This window comes from Xiphophorus couchianus, chromosome 22 (assembly GCF_001444195.1).
Source record: "Xiphophorus couchianus chromosome 22, X_couchianus-1.0, whole genome shotgun sequence".
NCBI classification, from domain to species: domain Eukaryota; kingdom Metazoa; phylum Chordata; class Actinopteri; order Cyprinodontiformes; family Poeciliidae; genus Xiphophorus; species Xiphophorus couchianus.
This window is the reverse complement of record NC_040249.1, coordinates 13,214,823-13,228,348: the sequence shown is the minus strand read 5'-3', so window position 1 is coordinate 13,228,348 and position 13,526 is coordinate 13,214,823. Positions and strand designations below refer to the sequence as shown.

At 36.6% G+C, this 13,526-nt stretch overlaps 2 protein-coding genes across 2 annotated transcripts; both read right to left on the bottom strand.

The window, feature by feature from the left end:
- Positions 1-52: 52 nt before the first annotated feature.
- LOC114137796 (peroxisomal N(1)-acetyl-spermine/spermidine oxidase-like) lies at positions 53-7,546 on the bottom strand. The gene is made up of 10 exons (XM_028006622.1): positions 7,309-7,546; positions 4,700-4,876; positions 4,367-4,497; positions 4,033-4,220; positions 2,894-3,072; positions 2,583-2,752; positions 2,372-2,457; positions 2,170-2,282; positions 1,766-1,920; positions 53-1,093 (listed from the first exon to the last, which is right to left on the bottom strand). Exons 1-10 carry the CDS (start codon positions 7,460-7,462, stop codon positions 941-943), a joined length of 1,506 nt encoding a protein of 501 aa, XP_027862423.1. The 5' UTR covers positions 7,463-7,546; the 3' UTR covers positions 53-940.
- Positions 7,547-8,715: 1,169 nt separating this feature from the next.
- LOC114137797 (peroxisomal N(1)-acetyl-spermine/spermidine oxidase-like) lies at positions 8,716-13,031 on the bottom strand. Its single transcript, XM_028006623.1, has 10 exons — positions 12,620-13,031; positions 12,085-12,261; positions 11,860-11,987; positions 11,546-11,733; positions 10,913-11,094; positions 10,453-10,622; positions 10,207-10,292; positions 9,986-10,098; positions 9,325-9,476; positions 8,716-9,200 (listed from the first exon to the last, which is right to left on the bottom strand). The coding sequence occupies exons 1-10, from the start codon at positions 12,771-12,773 to the stop codon at positions 9,084-9,086; spliced, it is 1,467 nt and encodes a 488-aa protein (XP_027862424.1). The 5' UTR covers positions 12,774-13,031; the 3' UTR covers positions 8,716-9,083.
- Between the last annotated feature and the right edge of the window lie 495 nt (positions 13,032-13,526).

Below are 13,526 nucleotides of genomic sequence, written 5' to 3'. Positions count from 1 at the left end.
CATCCTTGTTCACAAAAAAAAAAAGAAAAAAAAAGAATATGGACAAGTCAGATGTGTTAGAAATTTATATTTTCTTGTGGAAGGGTAAGATTATTGATATGCTAAATAAATCACACTAATTTTTAATAATAATGACAATACAAGTGACAGATAATCAAACCTTTTTTTACAGTATGGATTTGGCAACTTCAGCTTTTAAGCCATACAGTACTTCATATAAAATATGACAAATATAAAATTTATTCACAGTTAATTAATTCATAAATAGCAATTTGATTGATACAGTGACAAGAAAATTATTTAGAAATTAATATGCATTTTTTAAAAAGTAGTTCGTAATTAATATGGCACATGTACTCTTATTAGAAATGTACAAAAAGGTCCATATGGCTATAAGTGTAGAGGAACATTTCAGTTAATTGGAATATGTGTTCCCATGAGGCTCATTTCTCAGATTAAAACTTTAAAAAAATAACCTTTAAGCAGATAGTAGACACACTTTTCATAAAACCCACATTTGTGTATTAAAAATGTTTTTATTGGTCCAATTAATTATTATAATCTTATAATTATATCCCTTTCATTAAGTGGAAAATCATCACAACTGCTTGAAAACATTAGTTGGTAGGCAATTAAGCAATATATTGTGTTTCACTTAGTGAACAGTTACTGAAAAACATTAACTTTTCAATAATATTAAAATTTACCTGTATGTAAGTGGCATCTTTAAAGCTCTGGATTGATACATTTCCTACTATACAAGCCATTAGCTCATTCAAGCTTTTTCAAATTTTAAGTAACCAATTTTAAATGAATTAGAGTCTAAATTATCTACAAAACCCCATGTTTTGTAATTTATGTATAATATGTTTTCATAGAAGTAAGCCTTAAATTGCATACATTTGCAGTATCTTTTTATTTTAGCAATCGTGTGGCTCTTTTAAAGCTTTGCCATTCGGCGCCTGGAGGGATTAGTGGAGGAGTAGTGGGAGATGAGTCTGTCAGCTTCTCTCCAGCCAGTGAGAAGCGCTCCATGGACGGTGGAAAAGTAGCAGAGATGAGTGGCTTCTCCAGCAAACAACACCTGCAGGGGCTGGAAAGAATTTTAAAAGTTAGAAAAAGGACTCAAAAATATAATCTTACAGTCTAGTTAAAACACTGTAAAGATTCTATCTGTGAGAACATAATATAAAAACACTTGATCAACCTTAGGTGAACAAGAACGCAGGCATGTACTTGACATCTTAGACTGTATTATCACTTTATTAACATCTTAATAATAAATGAAGGTAATGTTTGCCTGCATATCAACTCATCAGTGTCCTGGACTGTTGTTGAGATGTTTTAATTCTGTCCTCTGTGAAACATTGTGTCATTTGATAGAAATTAGATTTATGCAAATCTCTCCTAAAGATCCACCTCTGATCAATTAAGGTCTGGATGTTGAACAGGCCAAACAATCATTTGTTTTTATTTCAACTTCTTCATTTTTTTCTCAGGTCCTTTTGCCAATTTTTAAACAGAAATGATCATGATTAATTTATTGGACATATTTCTACATTGGTGAGGCTTTTCTTAATGAAACTGCAAAAAAAGGCAAATGGACAGATGGAAGGATGAACGGAAAGGATGAAAAAACACTTTAAGTGCAGATTTTTTTTCTCCAGCTTTTAGGAATCTTGAACCTAAAGCCTTGTATCAAATTATTTTTTCAAATGAGCCTATGTCAGATGATATGCAACTGTCTACGTCTACATGCACATACTCTGGCTTTCGATGCATTGGATGGCAGAGGCTCCATCATGTTCTCCAGATCCTGCTGTGAGCAGCCCGTTGCCAAGTAGCTGTAAGATCCATTTGTCCAGGGGTTCTGGAACCATTGGGAGCGCTGGATCCTCCGTGGAGTGATGGAAGGATTCCCTGAAGACAAACATTAGATCCAAACATACCGAAGGATCCTGATAACTGAAACTGTATATAGTGATATAAGACTGAGCGGTTCTGCTAGAAAGGCATCCACGTAATGCTACACAGGAAATGTTTGGAAGACTTTTTCATCACACAATAGAAAGAATAAAAAAAGGCTCACTAATAAGAGCTAAAATATAATAATAAACAACTCAGTTTCAAATGAGGTCTTTTTAGCATTCTTTATTCTTCAAAACTCACCTGTGAATCTGCGGACAAGTTGTGTGACAACATCTGTGACCTCCTGCTCAGGTAGTGTCTCCATGTACTCAGACTCATGCCCTGCGATCCACCCACAGAGAAGATGACCATACCTGAAGGACATAGCAAGAAAACGCATATATTACCAAACATGAAATTCAGCATAAGCTGGACAGTGTCAGAGTTATTTGTATCTGAAGACCTTTCAGTGGGTTTGAGCACAGTGAAACCAAACAGCTTCTTTATCCAAGAACTCTTCACATCTGGGACCTGATCCACCAACGCATCCTGATACAAAGCAGAAGAGAAAACAAATATGGAACATAAAGTCATGAACTAAAGTTTTAATTGACATGTAATCCCTCTGAAGCATAAAATGTCTGTAGGACAACTGCTGCAGATTTTTGTCTCACCTCATCCTCCCACACCAGCTGAATGACATCACAGTCAGCATCCCACCACGGCTCGTTGAACTCCACAAATATTTTGTTGTTGGTTCCAAAGCCGAGCCTCTGGATGGAGTGCAGCTTGTGAAGAGGGAGAGGAGGGTGGAACAGACGTGAATGGTGTCTCTTTAAGTATCCTAATAAAACAGAAGTTTATGGGATTGTTTTAGCATATTTAGTGTTTTATTTCCAGTTAGGATTGGTAAACTGATCTGCATGGGACTGCAGAGAATACAATAATAAATGTTTATAGGACAAATATGCCTGAGAGAAATTACCTAAAGGCACTGTTACGATAACATGATCTGCGTTGATCCTCTCCCCGTCCTCACACTCCACCATTACTGAGCTTTGTTTCTCGTTGTTGCTCCAGTAGACACTCCGCACAGGTCGATTGTACTTTACTATATCATCAGGGAGCTCTGACATCAAGTTTGCAATCAGACCTTCATAGCCACTATACAAAAAAGGAAGAAAATAAATAAATAAAAGTAGAATGTATAAATTCTGCCCTGAATCAGCATGTTTCTGATTAATAAGCAATAAAATTGCATAAATTATTAAACTGACTTTTGCTGAAAGCCCGGCAGTGCTGGCCAACATTGTAGGCCTGACTGGTAAAAGAGTATAAATAGATGGTGCAGGAGCAATACATTTAATTCTACCCTAATTATACTCCAAAAAACTAAAAAGTTAAAAAATAGCATTTTTTATCTCCTTCTGGACGAATGTGGCAAAGTAGATGCATTCAATTTCCTGTCTAAACACAATCATATTGTTGAATGTGTCCATAAGGATGACCATCATGATTTACCCAAATTTTTCTTACAACTATTTTTTTCCCCAACCTTCACAATATACCAACCATTCTTGCTTAGCTTCGAGATCTAATTTGCGGTGGAATAAAGAGCAGCAAACATCCTTCCAAGTAGCCAGAAGCTCAGTATTGGGAGAACTGTAGCAAAAAGTGGTATTTTAAGGCTAGCAAGTCTTTAATATGACCACCAGACACAGGGATGAATGCAAAGAATAAGCCTTTCTGTCTTACCATCACATATATAAACATGTGAAGTTTATTAAACTCTATTCTAACTTTAAGTGGAGTCATGCACTTCAGTTAGAAAAGACCAAGAATGAGCTTTTCAGCAAACACTCGGGTGGGTTTGGTTTAAAACAAATGTTGAGAATCACATCATTTCTGCTGTTAGTTAAAGGACTTGTGATGTTGTGGGCTTTTTCTCTCTTATAAAAACCATGAGAACTTTGTACAAATTTTCCTCTGTGAGACTACGCTACTTCCAGAAATGATTATTGTTTTGTTTTTTGTATTATTATTTCTAAGAGATAGGCCAACAAATGTGGACAGCACTGTATGTGAGATTGTTCCACCACAACTACACAAAGTCAAAGTACATACCCTGGGAATGTACAGTCCAATCCAGGAAAGGTCTTGTATTGGCCAAAGGCCCCCAGACCAACCTCATCTAAGCTGTGTGAGCCATTAACACAGCATTCTCTTTTCAGCATGCCGCTGATCACACACAGTTGAAAGGATCTGGTGGCTGAGTCGATGTCTTTCCACTTCTCCACACATCGTTTTCTCACCTCCACACAGCAACAAAACAAAACAAAAAAAAAAATCATATTAGACAATGCAGTCAGCCACGGTGGTTGGAAACCGATCTCGGAAAACTGAATCTCATAGATGAACAGCTAACATTAGTCTTTGGTTAATAATGTAAGAAACAAACCTCTGAGCGTATGAAGTCTCCCACACTGGTACAGGGTTCTCCCATTTGATTCTGAAACTGTGAACTTTCATTCAGCAGCACGGTAAACATCTCCAGAGCTGGATAGATGTCCTTCTCACTCAGCTTCCGACCTGCACACATGACAGAAAGTAAAGAAATATTAAATTCTCCAGTTAATTACAAGCATGCCACAGTATATAGTCACTGATCTGCTCTTTCATTCAGTCATAAAAACACATAGTGTTTTTGGTTTAGAGATAGGTTTGTTTCATTTTTCAAACTAACATAATAGATCTAATAAGTGAGCTGTGTGGGACTCAGAGTGTTGACTACCTGAGCTGCTGAAGATGTTGGTAATCCAGGGTGTTTCTCCTCCCAGGTCGAAGGCCTGGTTTTCTTGGGTCAGAGCCTCTGGGTCCAAGAGCCCATAATGACGGGCCAGACAAAAAACTGGGTTTTCCTCAGAGGGTCCATGGATCCAGTTTGCCCCAATCTCAATGACTTTATCACCTACACAGGACACATTTCAACAATCATTGCAAAACTGGAATGTTTTTCTTTCCATTAACTTTACTTCAACAAAAAGAGTTATACCAGTTAAGTTTGTCTTGAATATTAAGACTGATCAGAGAAATCATACTGTTGCTTGCTTTGACCATAATATGTATGTTTTTCCATAACAGAAAGTATAAACTGTCTACTCATAATTTCATAAATAATACCTCAACTACGCTCTCCTCTCTATGACAGGAAGCTGTAGCACACATTTTACTAATTATGTTTTAATTACCGTAGTTATATGCTCTTTTTCATTTCTGAAATGTTTGCACTGTTATTGTGTAAATTCATCTGGGTAGACCACTATATTTCAAGTTCTAAGTATTAGATTAAAACTCTTGACCTCCTTCCACAAAGTAGTAACAAGGGTTATAGATAAGATTTTATAGTTCCGAAGTAAACACAGCCGGGGCGGGGTACACTCTGAAGTCTTTTTCAGTGCCAAGCACAGCACTGCAATGTAAATGCAAAGGTTATAGCTTATCAAATCTAGGAACGATCTTCATGTTTTAGAGATAAACAGTATGGGACACGAGGAAACAAAACAAAACAGGAAGCAGGTGGATCTGAATCACTTTTATGTTGGCTAACTTGCTCTCTTTCCGATCTGACTCAGGCATTCAAATGCACAGAACATCTGCATACACGTCTTCACTAGAGCTGGAACTATTAATCAGTTATTGAAATAACAGCCAACTAAGTGAGAAATTAATTAATCAATCAAAAGGTGTGCCTGCCTCACCTCTTATTTAAACAATGCAGGTGGGTTCGGTGTTAAACATGGGATGAATATGTTTCACTAAAGCCAAACCAGGCTCAGGACTATGACTATGTAAAGACAGGCTTAAGCAATTTAGGCAAATGCGTGTCCATAAATTTCTTCAAGAGACCATACGGTCAATCGCAACTTTACTGATACTGTGGATAAAATGTGTATGCCATATCTCACACCAAACAAGCAACATTTCTGATGGATAATTATGGGGAATTTAAGCACTTTATACTCAAGAAGGCAAACACTCCAGATACAATAGGAAACAACCATGAATTAATTGGAATGCATAATTAGCCTTAACTACCCCCCTAAAATATCCCCACCAGACTCACACCCTTATCCCATTGGGGTCAGGAGGGGTGCTGGTGCCTATCTCCGGCTGTCAACTATCGAGAAGCGGGGTACACTCTGGATAGGTCGCCAGTTAGCAAAACTATACATTTCTGATCACTTAGAAGGTCTCTCCTACATCGTCCTTATTTGGTTTTAACTATGGTGAATTTCTTGTTTGATTTGAGATGCTTTTATTTTTGAAGGGACAGTTTTCTGTTTAACTGTTGCGCAAAGGCAGTTTAACAGCGATCAAAAGGCAAGATGAGTTGTAACGGATGATAAAGAAGTACATATTTTAAATATTGTGTGACACCTGTGCATTTGTTTAACTATATGCCAAAACTAAAGTTCTAAACATATTCTGAGTTAACACGTTGTATTGCAAAAGTACACCAGTGAAGTGTTATCGTTCATTTGGGGGGGGAATTCTACAATTTATATGGCTTGATCTGATTACATCTCTTTTGCTTTATCAGAAATTTTATCCCTTCAACACATACATGTAATTGTTTATTAAAGACTTTCCTGTCAAACTTACATCAACAGTAGGCCTCAGAAACACAGTTGAACAGCAGCAAAGCAATCATGGATAAGGTTAGTAATTGCATAGGCTTAGGCTACCATGTTACAATAATACAGGGACTTGACTGAATACTAAGATGAATCAGTGGGACTTACAGGGTGATAAAAGAAAAAGAAAAGAAAGACCAACACAGGCAGATAAATAATAATAATAAATAATAATTTTTAAAAAAAATCACTGACATAACACATCATATCAGCGCGACCGCTGACAGAGCAGATAAGGCACCAGGGTTAACTAATCCTGGCTGTTAGCCTGTGCTGTTAGCTCTGGAGCAGGCTAACAGCACAGCATAAATTGCCATGGTAACTTATGTGCTACTGGTTTTGTGAAACCGAATCGACCCCGATGTATTGCACCTTGCGTGTACTTTGTTCATTAAAAAAAACCAACTGTTGCAAAAGTATATCGCGACATCTCAATTTTGAAACTGAGCGGATCATTTAAAAGTCTTAAGCATATTTGTACCAATGTTTCCAACCTGTGGTTTTAAATTTAACATTCGCGTGGCAGGCTACTTCCATCTGCCAGAGTTTGACAAAGACTCCTAACCTGCCTCTATTGCTAAGACATTTAAATTTCCCTACTGAAATATGTTCATCTGATTTAAAAGGGAACGTCAGATTCAGATACTGTAATAATTAGGATGTGGTTGATTGGTTAGAAATTTGTTTCTGAGCCCACCAGACTCACCAAACCTGCCAGTTTTAATTCGTCCTCCACTTCTTTCAGTTGCTTCAAGTATGTGGACATTAGTGAACCCAGAATTAACCAGCCTGTGACACGCAGCGATCCCCGCTATCCCACTGCCTATGATAACAATGTTTACGTTCCTGTTTCCAGCCATAGCTGCAGCACACTTGCTCTGGATAACGTTCTCTGGCTACTTCCTCATGGCAAAGACTGGCGTCGGAAATATCTTCTGGTACACACTTTCAAAATAAAAGCTTTTTAAAATACTTCCGTAAGTAAATAAATTATACTCATATTAAATTTAGGAAATTAAATGTATATTTACCACGTACATGTATATGACTCACAAATTAAATAACCTAGCAAAAATACGTACCTATGTTTTTATTAGCTTGTATATATATAAGCTAATAAACTATATATATATATATATATATATATATATATATATATATACAGTATATGTGTGTGTGTGAACAGCTAATATATTATTAGCTGTTCATAGGCTAATAAAACTTATTAGCTTCTGAGCTAATAAGTTTTATTAGCTTATATATAGAAGCCAGAAAAAACTTTACAAATGATCTTTTCCTTTTTTCTTGTATTTGAAAAATCCTTATCTTCAATAATGAATGAAGACATTAGTCTGCATATATTTACTCTTCACTTAGTGAATTGTGTTACTGAAATAAAAACATTTTCAATTATGTTCTAATTTACTCAATATGACTATACCATATGCAGTATAAAAGTAAAAATCTTGTTTTTAATGAATAGGTTTAAAATATTTATCTTAATACATGTAATAGTTATGACATATATGCATAAAATCTGCATACATGTAAAAAAAACAATAAAAACTTTCTGCTTTTAACTTTCTATATAAATAATTATCTTTTCATTTTTATGTGTTTTCATTTATTCAGCTCAACTAATGATTTGTTTCACTGTGACTTTATGTAGGTATACATGTACAATAACACCTACATTACACTTGCTCTTTGAAGCATTCCCAAAAATGATGCTATCATAGCATTACATAAACTGCTCAGATAGTACATCCAGGCTGGTCAATCTGCAAATTTATTTAACTGAATGGTCCTAAAGCATGGCATTAAAAATGACCCTGATTCTATCCATTTCCCCATAGTATCAGATGTAGGTATGAAGAAAACTTTTGGGTTCTTATTATGTTCATCCAAGTCCAGATTGTCCCATGTCGTTTCCCTGAAGCAAGCATGGATGACGTCAGGCCCTTCTCTCAACTCCAACCTTGGTGTTTGCAAACTTGGACACAGTGAAAACATATCTGGAGCTCTATTTCTTTTTACCTTCCACCTCTGAAACATTGTTCTGTTTCCTTGCTAGAGAAAAATAGGTACAGAAGCTAAAAAATAACTACAAATATCATTTGACCCACTGACATCAAAATTATTCACTGAATCCACAGTTACAGAGTATTTGTTACTTGTTGCATATATTTCAGGTTAATTAACTGCCTGTTTTTGACTTTGCCTCTGCTGATCCCCTTTCTGTATCTACAGTTTGTGTACCTTGCACCAGAGTTTCCAGCTATCTTAAGAGACATTTATAAAAGCATACATTTATGACAACCCAGGAGTTTAATGTGTTCTGAGAAACAGCTTACAGATTCTTTGTTCAATGATAAAGATGTGCCATAGCTGTTGTCACCTGATTAGTAGGACAGCAATTATAATTTTACGCTGAGCGGGGTTTAATTTTTAACTTTTCTGGTCTGGATGGAGGGGACTGGTTTAAGAGTAGTGAGAGATGAGTCTGTCAGCTTCCCTCCGGCCAGAGAGTAGTGCTCCATGCATGGTTGAGTAGTAGGACGGATGAGTGGCCTCTCCAGCAAACATCACCTGCAGGGGCTGAAGCATAAACATAAAGTCTACAAATGACAACAGCTTTACAGATGATCTTTTCTTTTTTTGCATGCGCACAGTCAATATAAATATAAGCTTGTGTCTAAATAAAAAATGTTAATTTGTAAACCTGCTGCTTTCCTCTGGTTGGCAAGGGCTCCATCATGTTCTTAAAATTCTGCGCTGAGCAACCGATTGCTGGGTGGCAGTAAGATCCCAACGTCCAGCGATCATGAAACCACCGGGTACACTCGATTCTCGTAGGTGTGATGGTAAGGTCTCCTAAATACAGATAATTATATTAAAAACAGACTATTTACAAACATAGACTTGTACTATTGATTGTAAAAATACTAACGCTGATCTCTATGAAAAAACATAAAATAGGAAAGTGTGGGAAAAATACTGGCTACATGCTTTTCAAATAAATAATGAACTCCCTTATTAATTTATTTTTGAGTATAGCAATCTGAAAAGTATAGCTAAATTCTTGTGAAATACTTGAAAGTCAGCTTTGGCTCAGTCGTGACAAGTTGTCATTATGAGCATGGGTCTGCAAGTGTTTATCCTGTAAATAGCAATGTCTGTCAAAATGCTACAGTTACAGAAAACAATTGATCATAGCTCTACAAAAAAGTCCTTTTTAATTACTTAAGGATACCATGTATGCATAAATCTACAGGGTAATCATAATTAGACTAAGTTGCTTTACAGGGAAATGTTTTATAAATTCCTGTTATGAAAACAAGAAAACAACACGTGTTTTTATTTTTTTCTGAAGTAAGGATCACCTGAGAATCTACGGATGAGCTCTGTGATGGAACGCCTAACTTCCTGCTCAGGAAGTGTTTCCATGTGCTCCGCCTCGTGTCCAGAAATCCAACCGCAGAGAACATGGCTTCCACTATAGGGTTCATAGTCAACATGAAGTTAGACTTTTCAGCGCTTTGTGTGCTAGCTTGTTAAATTTCAATTAAAATCTTTTTGAGAAAAACATTGTGACATTGCTGACCTTTTAGAGGATTTCACCACATTAAATGATGAGATCTTCCTAACCCAGTTGTTGTTTATATCTGACACATGGTCTGAAATATCCTCCTGCAAAAGACAAAAAAAATATCAACAGGACTGACGTAAGACCTGGTTGATGGTGCAGAAGTGTTAGAATTATTAGCAAGAACTTTTTATGCTGCAGAATTCATATTGATTTAGTCTCTTTAGAAAAATCTCTATATTTGTGAAGAGCAGTTTTACAAACCTCATCATCCCACACCAGATAAATGATCTCACAGTCAGCATCCCACCAGGGGGATTCAAACTCAACATGGATTTTGTCACATGTTCCAAATCCTATTTTCTGAATGGACTTCAGCTTCTTGGCAGGAAGAGGAGGTGAGAACAGAGTTGAGTGATGGTTCTTCAGGTATCCTGGATGCAAACAAAAAAAAAAACAATAAAAAATGTAATGCTTTCCTGAGCTTTAAAGGGGGGAAAAGTCAGCTTAAAACTCAAAAAACTTAAAATCTGTAAACTGCAAGAGGCTGTCTGTAGAACTCACTTCCTCTATTTGAACTTGTTGGCATGTGTTGTAGCAATAATCATTTGCAGAACCACATTTTCATTCAGCTGGATTTGTAAGACATAATTAAAAATCACCTAAAACGTTCTTGCAGATAAAGCCTTTAAGCCACAAAGGTCAAAATAGCCTAAAAGCCCACCTAGAGGCACGGTGACAATGACATGATCAGCATTAATCTTTTCCCCATCCTCACACTCCACCATCACAGCATTCTCTTCACTCTCGCTGTAGCTCCAGTGAATGCAGCGTACAGGCCGACTGTATGACACCAAGTTGGCGGGGAGCTCTGACATCAAGTTGCTGATTAAGCCCTCAGCACCACTGCCAGACAAGAGCATAAACACGGTAAGTCAGACTACTTTACAGGTAGGAAGAAACAACATAAAAACGGTTTGAGCAGTAGGTATTTGGAGATTGCAATGACTTTGTGCAACTCTGTATTTATCGGAGATTTCATGTATTGTAATTCCTGATGAGTACAAAGAAATTAAATGGATTAAACAGTTCTTTCTTATTTAAAAAAAAAATCCTATTAATTCCACATTTTTTGTATTTTCTTCTATTTAGTTTTCTATCCTACAGTATTCAGAAATCGATTAACCCTAATTTGCAGAGATGAAAATTGCAGATAAAATTGGTTTTATTTCAGAAACCAAGTTATTTTGTTAGTTATATTTTAAATCTACATTTCAGCAAAACATCCTGCAGCATAAATTCAACGACACTCCCTCACTCTGGTGACAGCTGTTTCTGGTCTAACGTGTGTGCAAACCTTGGGAATGTGCAGTCCACTCCTTTTATACTCAGGTACATAGAGAATCCAATCAGATCTAAGTCCTCCAGTGAGTGAGTAGCACTTGCACAACATTCCTCCTTCAGCATAGAATTCATGGCACCAACCAGAACCTGCCTGGTGTGCTTATCTTTATTTTTCCACTTCTTTGCTGTTCGCCTTTGAAACTGCATAAAGGGCAAAAAACAAACAAGCAAAAAAATACATCTCAGCACCTACGTATCTCTGCTTATCCTTGCTTTGGTGAAAATAAGGAGATATTTCTTGATTTTTCTTCCTGAATGAAAATGTACCTCAGATTTCACGAAATCTCCAACACTTGACCAGGATTGTTTGTCACTCTTGGACTCTGGAGTATTGTCTAAGATTACATGAAACAACTCTGTCGCAGGATCCATGTCATCAGGATTCAACTTCTGACCTGAATAAAACATATATTTGTTGGGTTTTTTTCACAAAAACTACAACATTTATTTTAATTTTGATTGAGAATGCAACATGCTTGCTTATCCTTTCACCTGAACTGGTAAACCAGTTGGGAACCAGAGGAGGATCTTCACCAACATCCACGGCTTGGTTCTCTGGCGTGAGGGATTTCGGATCCAGGAGGTTATAGTCACGGGCCAGACAAAACACTGGGTTCTCTTCAGACGGACCGTGGATAAAAGCTGCACCAATTTCTATCATGGTATTACCTGTGGAGGAACACAAAAAATGCAAATGGATTCAAGTTAAAGTGTTAAACAGCGTTGTTTCAAAAGATTTAGAATGGTTATTCCCTAGGTGGAAATTGAATTATAATCATATGAATTATAATCATATGCACAACAATTACTCTAATTACAACAACATAATAAAATAATAATAATGTCACAAGATAGAAAGAGACTACTAAAAAATGATTAATCGGCTAATCTACTTTTTCTTAGTTCAACTTACAAAATCTAAGACCTTAAAAAATAATGTCTAATGGGTTATCTGGTCTTACTGTTTGCAAGTCTCCTAGAAATCAAATTGCAGACATAAGGAAAGGTCTTGAGTTTGGTTTCTTACCCAGTCTGCCAGTTTTAATTCGTCCTCCACTTCTTCCAGTGGCTTCAAGTATCCGGACATTAGTGAACCCAGATTTAACCAGCCTGTGAGCCGCTGCGATCCCAGCTATCCCGCAGCCTATGATCACTATTTTTGCATCCACATTCTCAGCCATGTCTGGTTCAGTGAGTCAGACTAACTTCTGTAACGAGTTTTCACCTTTTATTCACCTTCCTCACTTCCGCTTCCCTGTTCGTAAAGACCCACGGCTTTCTCGACTTTACGAGATGTTGAGCGTAGATTAAGTCTGGCTTTCTTGCAAAGTAATTCAGAAGTGAGCGGATTAAGGACACACCTGAGCTGCACAATTTGTTCGAGGCTGAGCTGGTTGTTAGAAATGACTCGTATCCACAAAAACTCACTGTTATCCATAGAAAACACTCCGAATGCATTCTGGTCTGGTTACAGTACAACACGTGACATATTGAATCCCCAAACACTGGAGGTTGCTTATAATTATACTATATGGGAACCCAGAGTAACATATTTTATTGTAATATTATTTTTCTGGAAGAAGAAGAAAAACCTCTTATTGCAAATGCAATTATTTCAAACAGGCTCCATCTTTATGTATTTACAGAAAACATAAATAAATAACATAATTTGTTATAAATTAGAACGTTATCATTAATTTGTGCTAACAAATTAGCAGCTAAAAGACACGTAATATTCTAAGACGTGAAAGTGCTGTTTTGTCTTATCCTGTTAGATTCATTGAGTTATACTGGCATCTAGTGGACACTAACTAACAGAGCAGAATGTTATAATACCAAGTGATATGTCGAATACTTTAAAGATTCATCTTTTTCAATTTTTGAACTTCATTTCATGAGTAATTCACAGGTTTTACATTATAGGGAGAAATACC

Bases quoted from the DNA above. Each gene is read 5' to 3' on its own strand.
- LOC114137797 (XM_028006623.1), bottom strand. From the start codon at position 12,773: ATGGCTGAGAATGTGGATGCAAAAATAGTGATCATAGGCTGCGGGATA. The intron at 11,988-12,084 runs GTGAAAGGATAA...TGTTTTATTCAG, and splicing joins CAACTGGTTTACCAGTTCAG to GTCAGAAGTTGAATCCTGAT. The intron at 11,734-11,859 runs GTACATTTTCAT...CCCTTTATGCAG, and splicing joins GAGATTTCGTGAAATCTGAG to TTTCAAAGGCGAACAGCAAA.
- LOC114137796 (XM_028006622.1), bottom strand. From the start codon at position 7,462: ATGGCTGGAAACAGGAACGTAAACATTGTTATCATAGGCAGTGGGATA. The intron at 4,877-7,308 runs GTGAGTCTGGTG...TGTCCTGTGTAG, and splicing joins AATTAAAACTGGCAGGTTTG to GTGATAAAGTCATTGAGATT. The intron at 4,221-4,366 runs GTTTGTTTCTTA...TGCTGTGTGGAG, and splicing joins GAGACTTCATACGCTCAGAG to GTGAGAAAACGATGTGTGGA.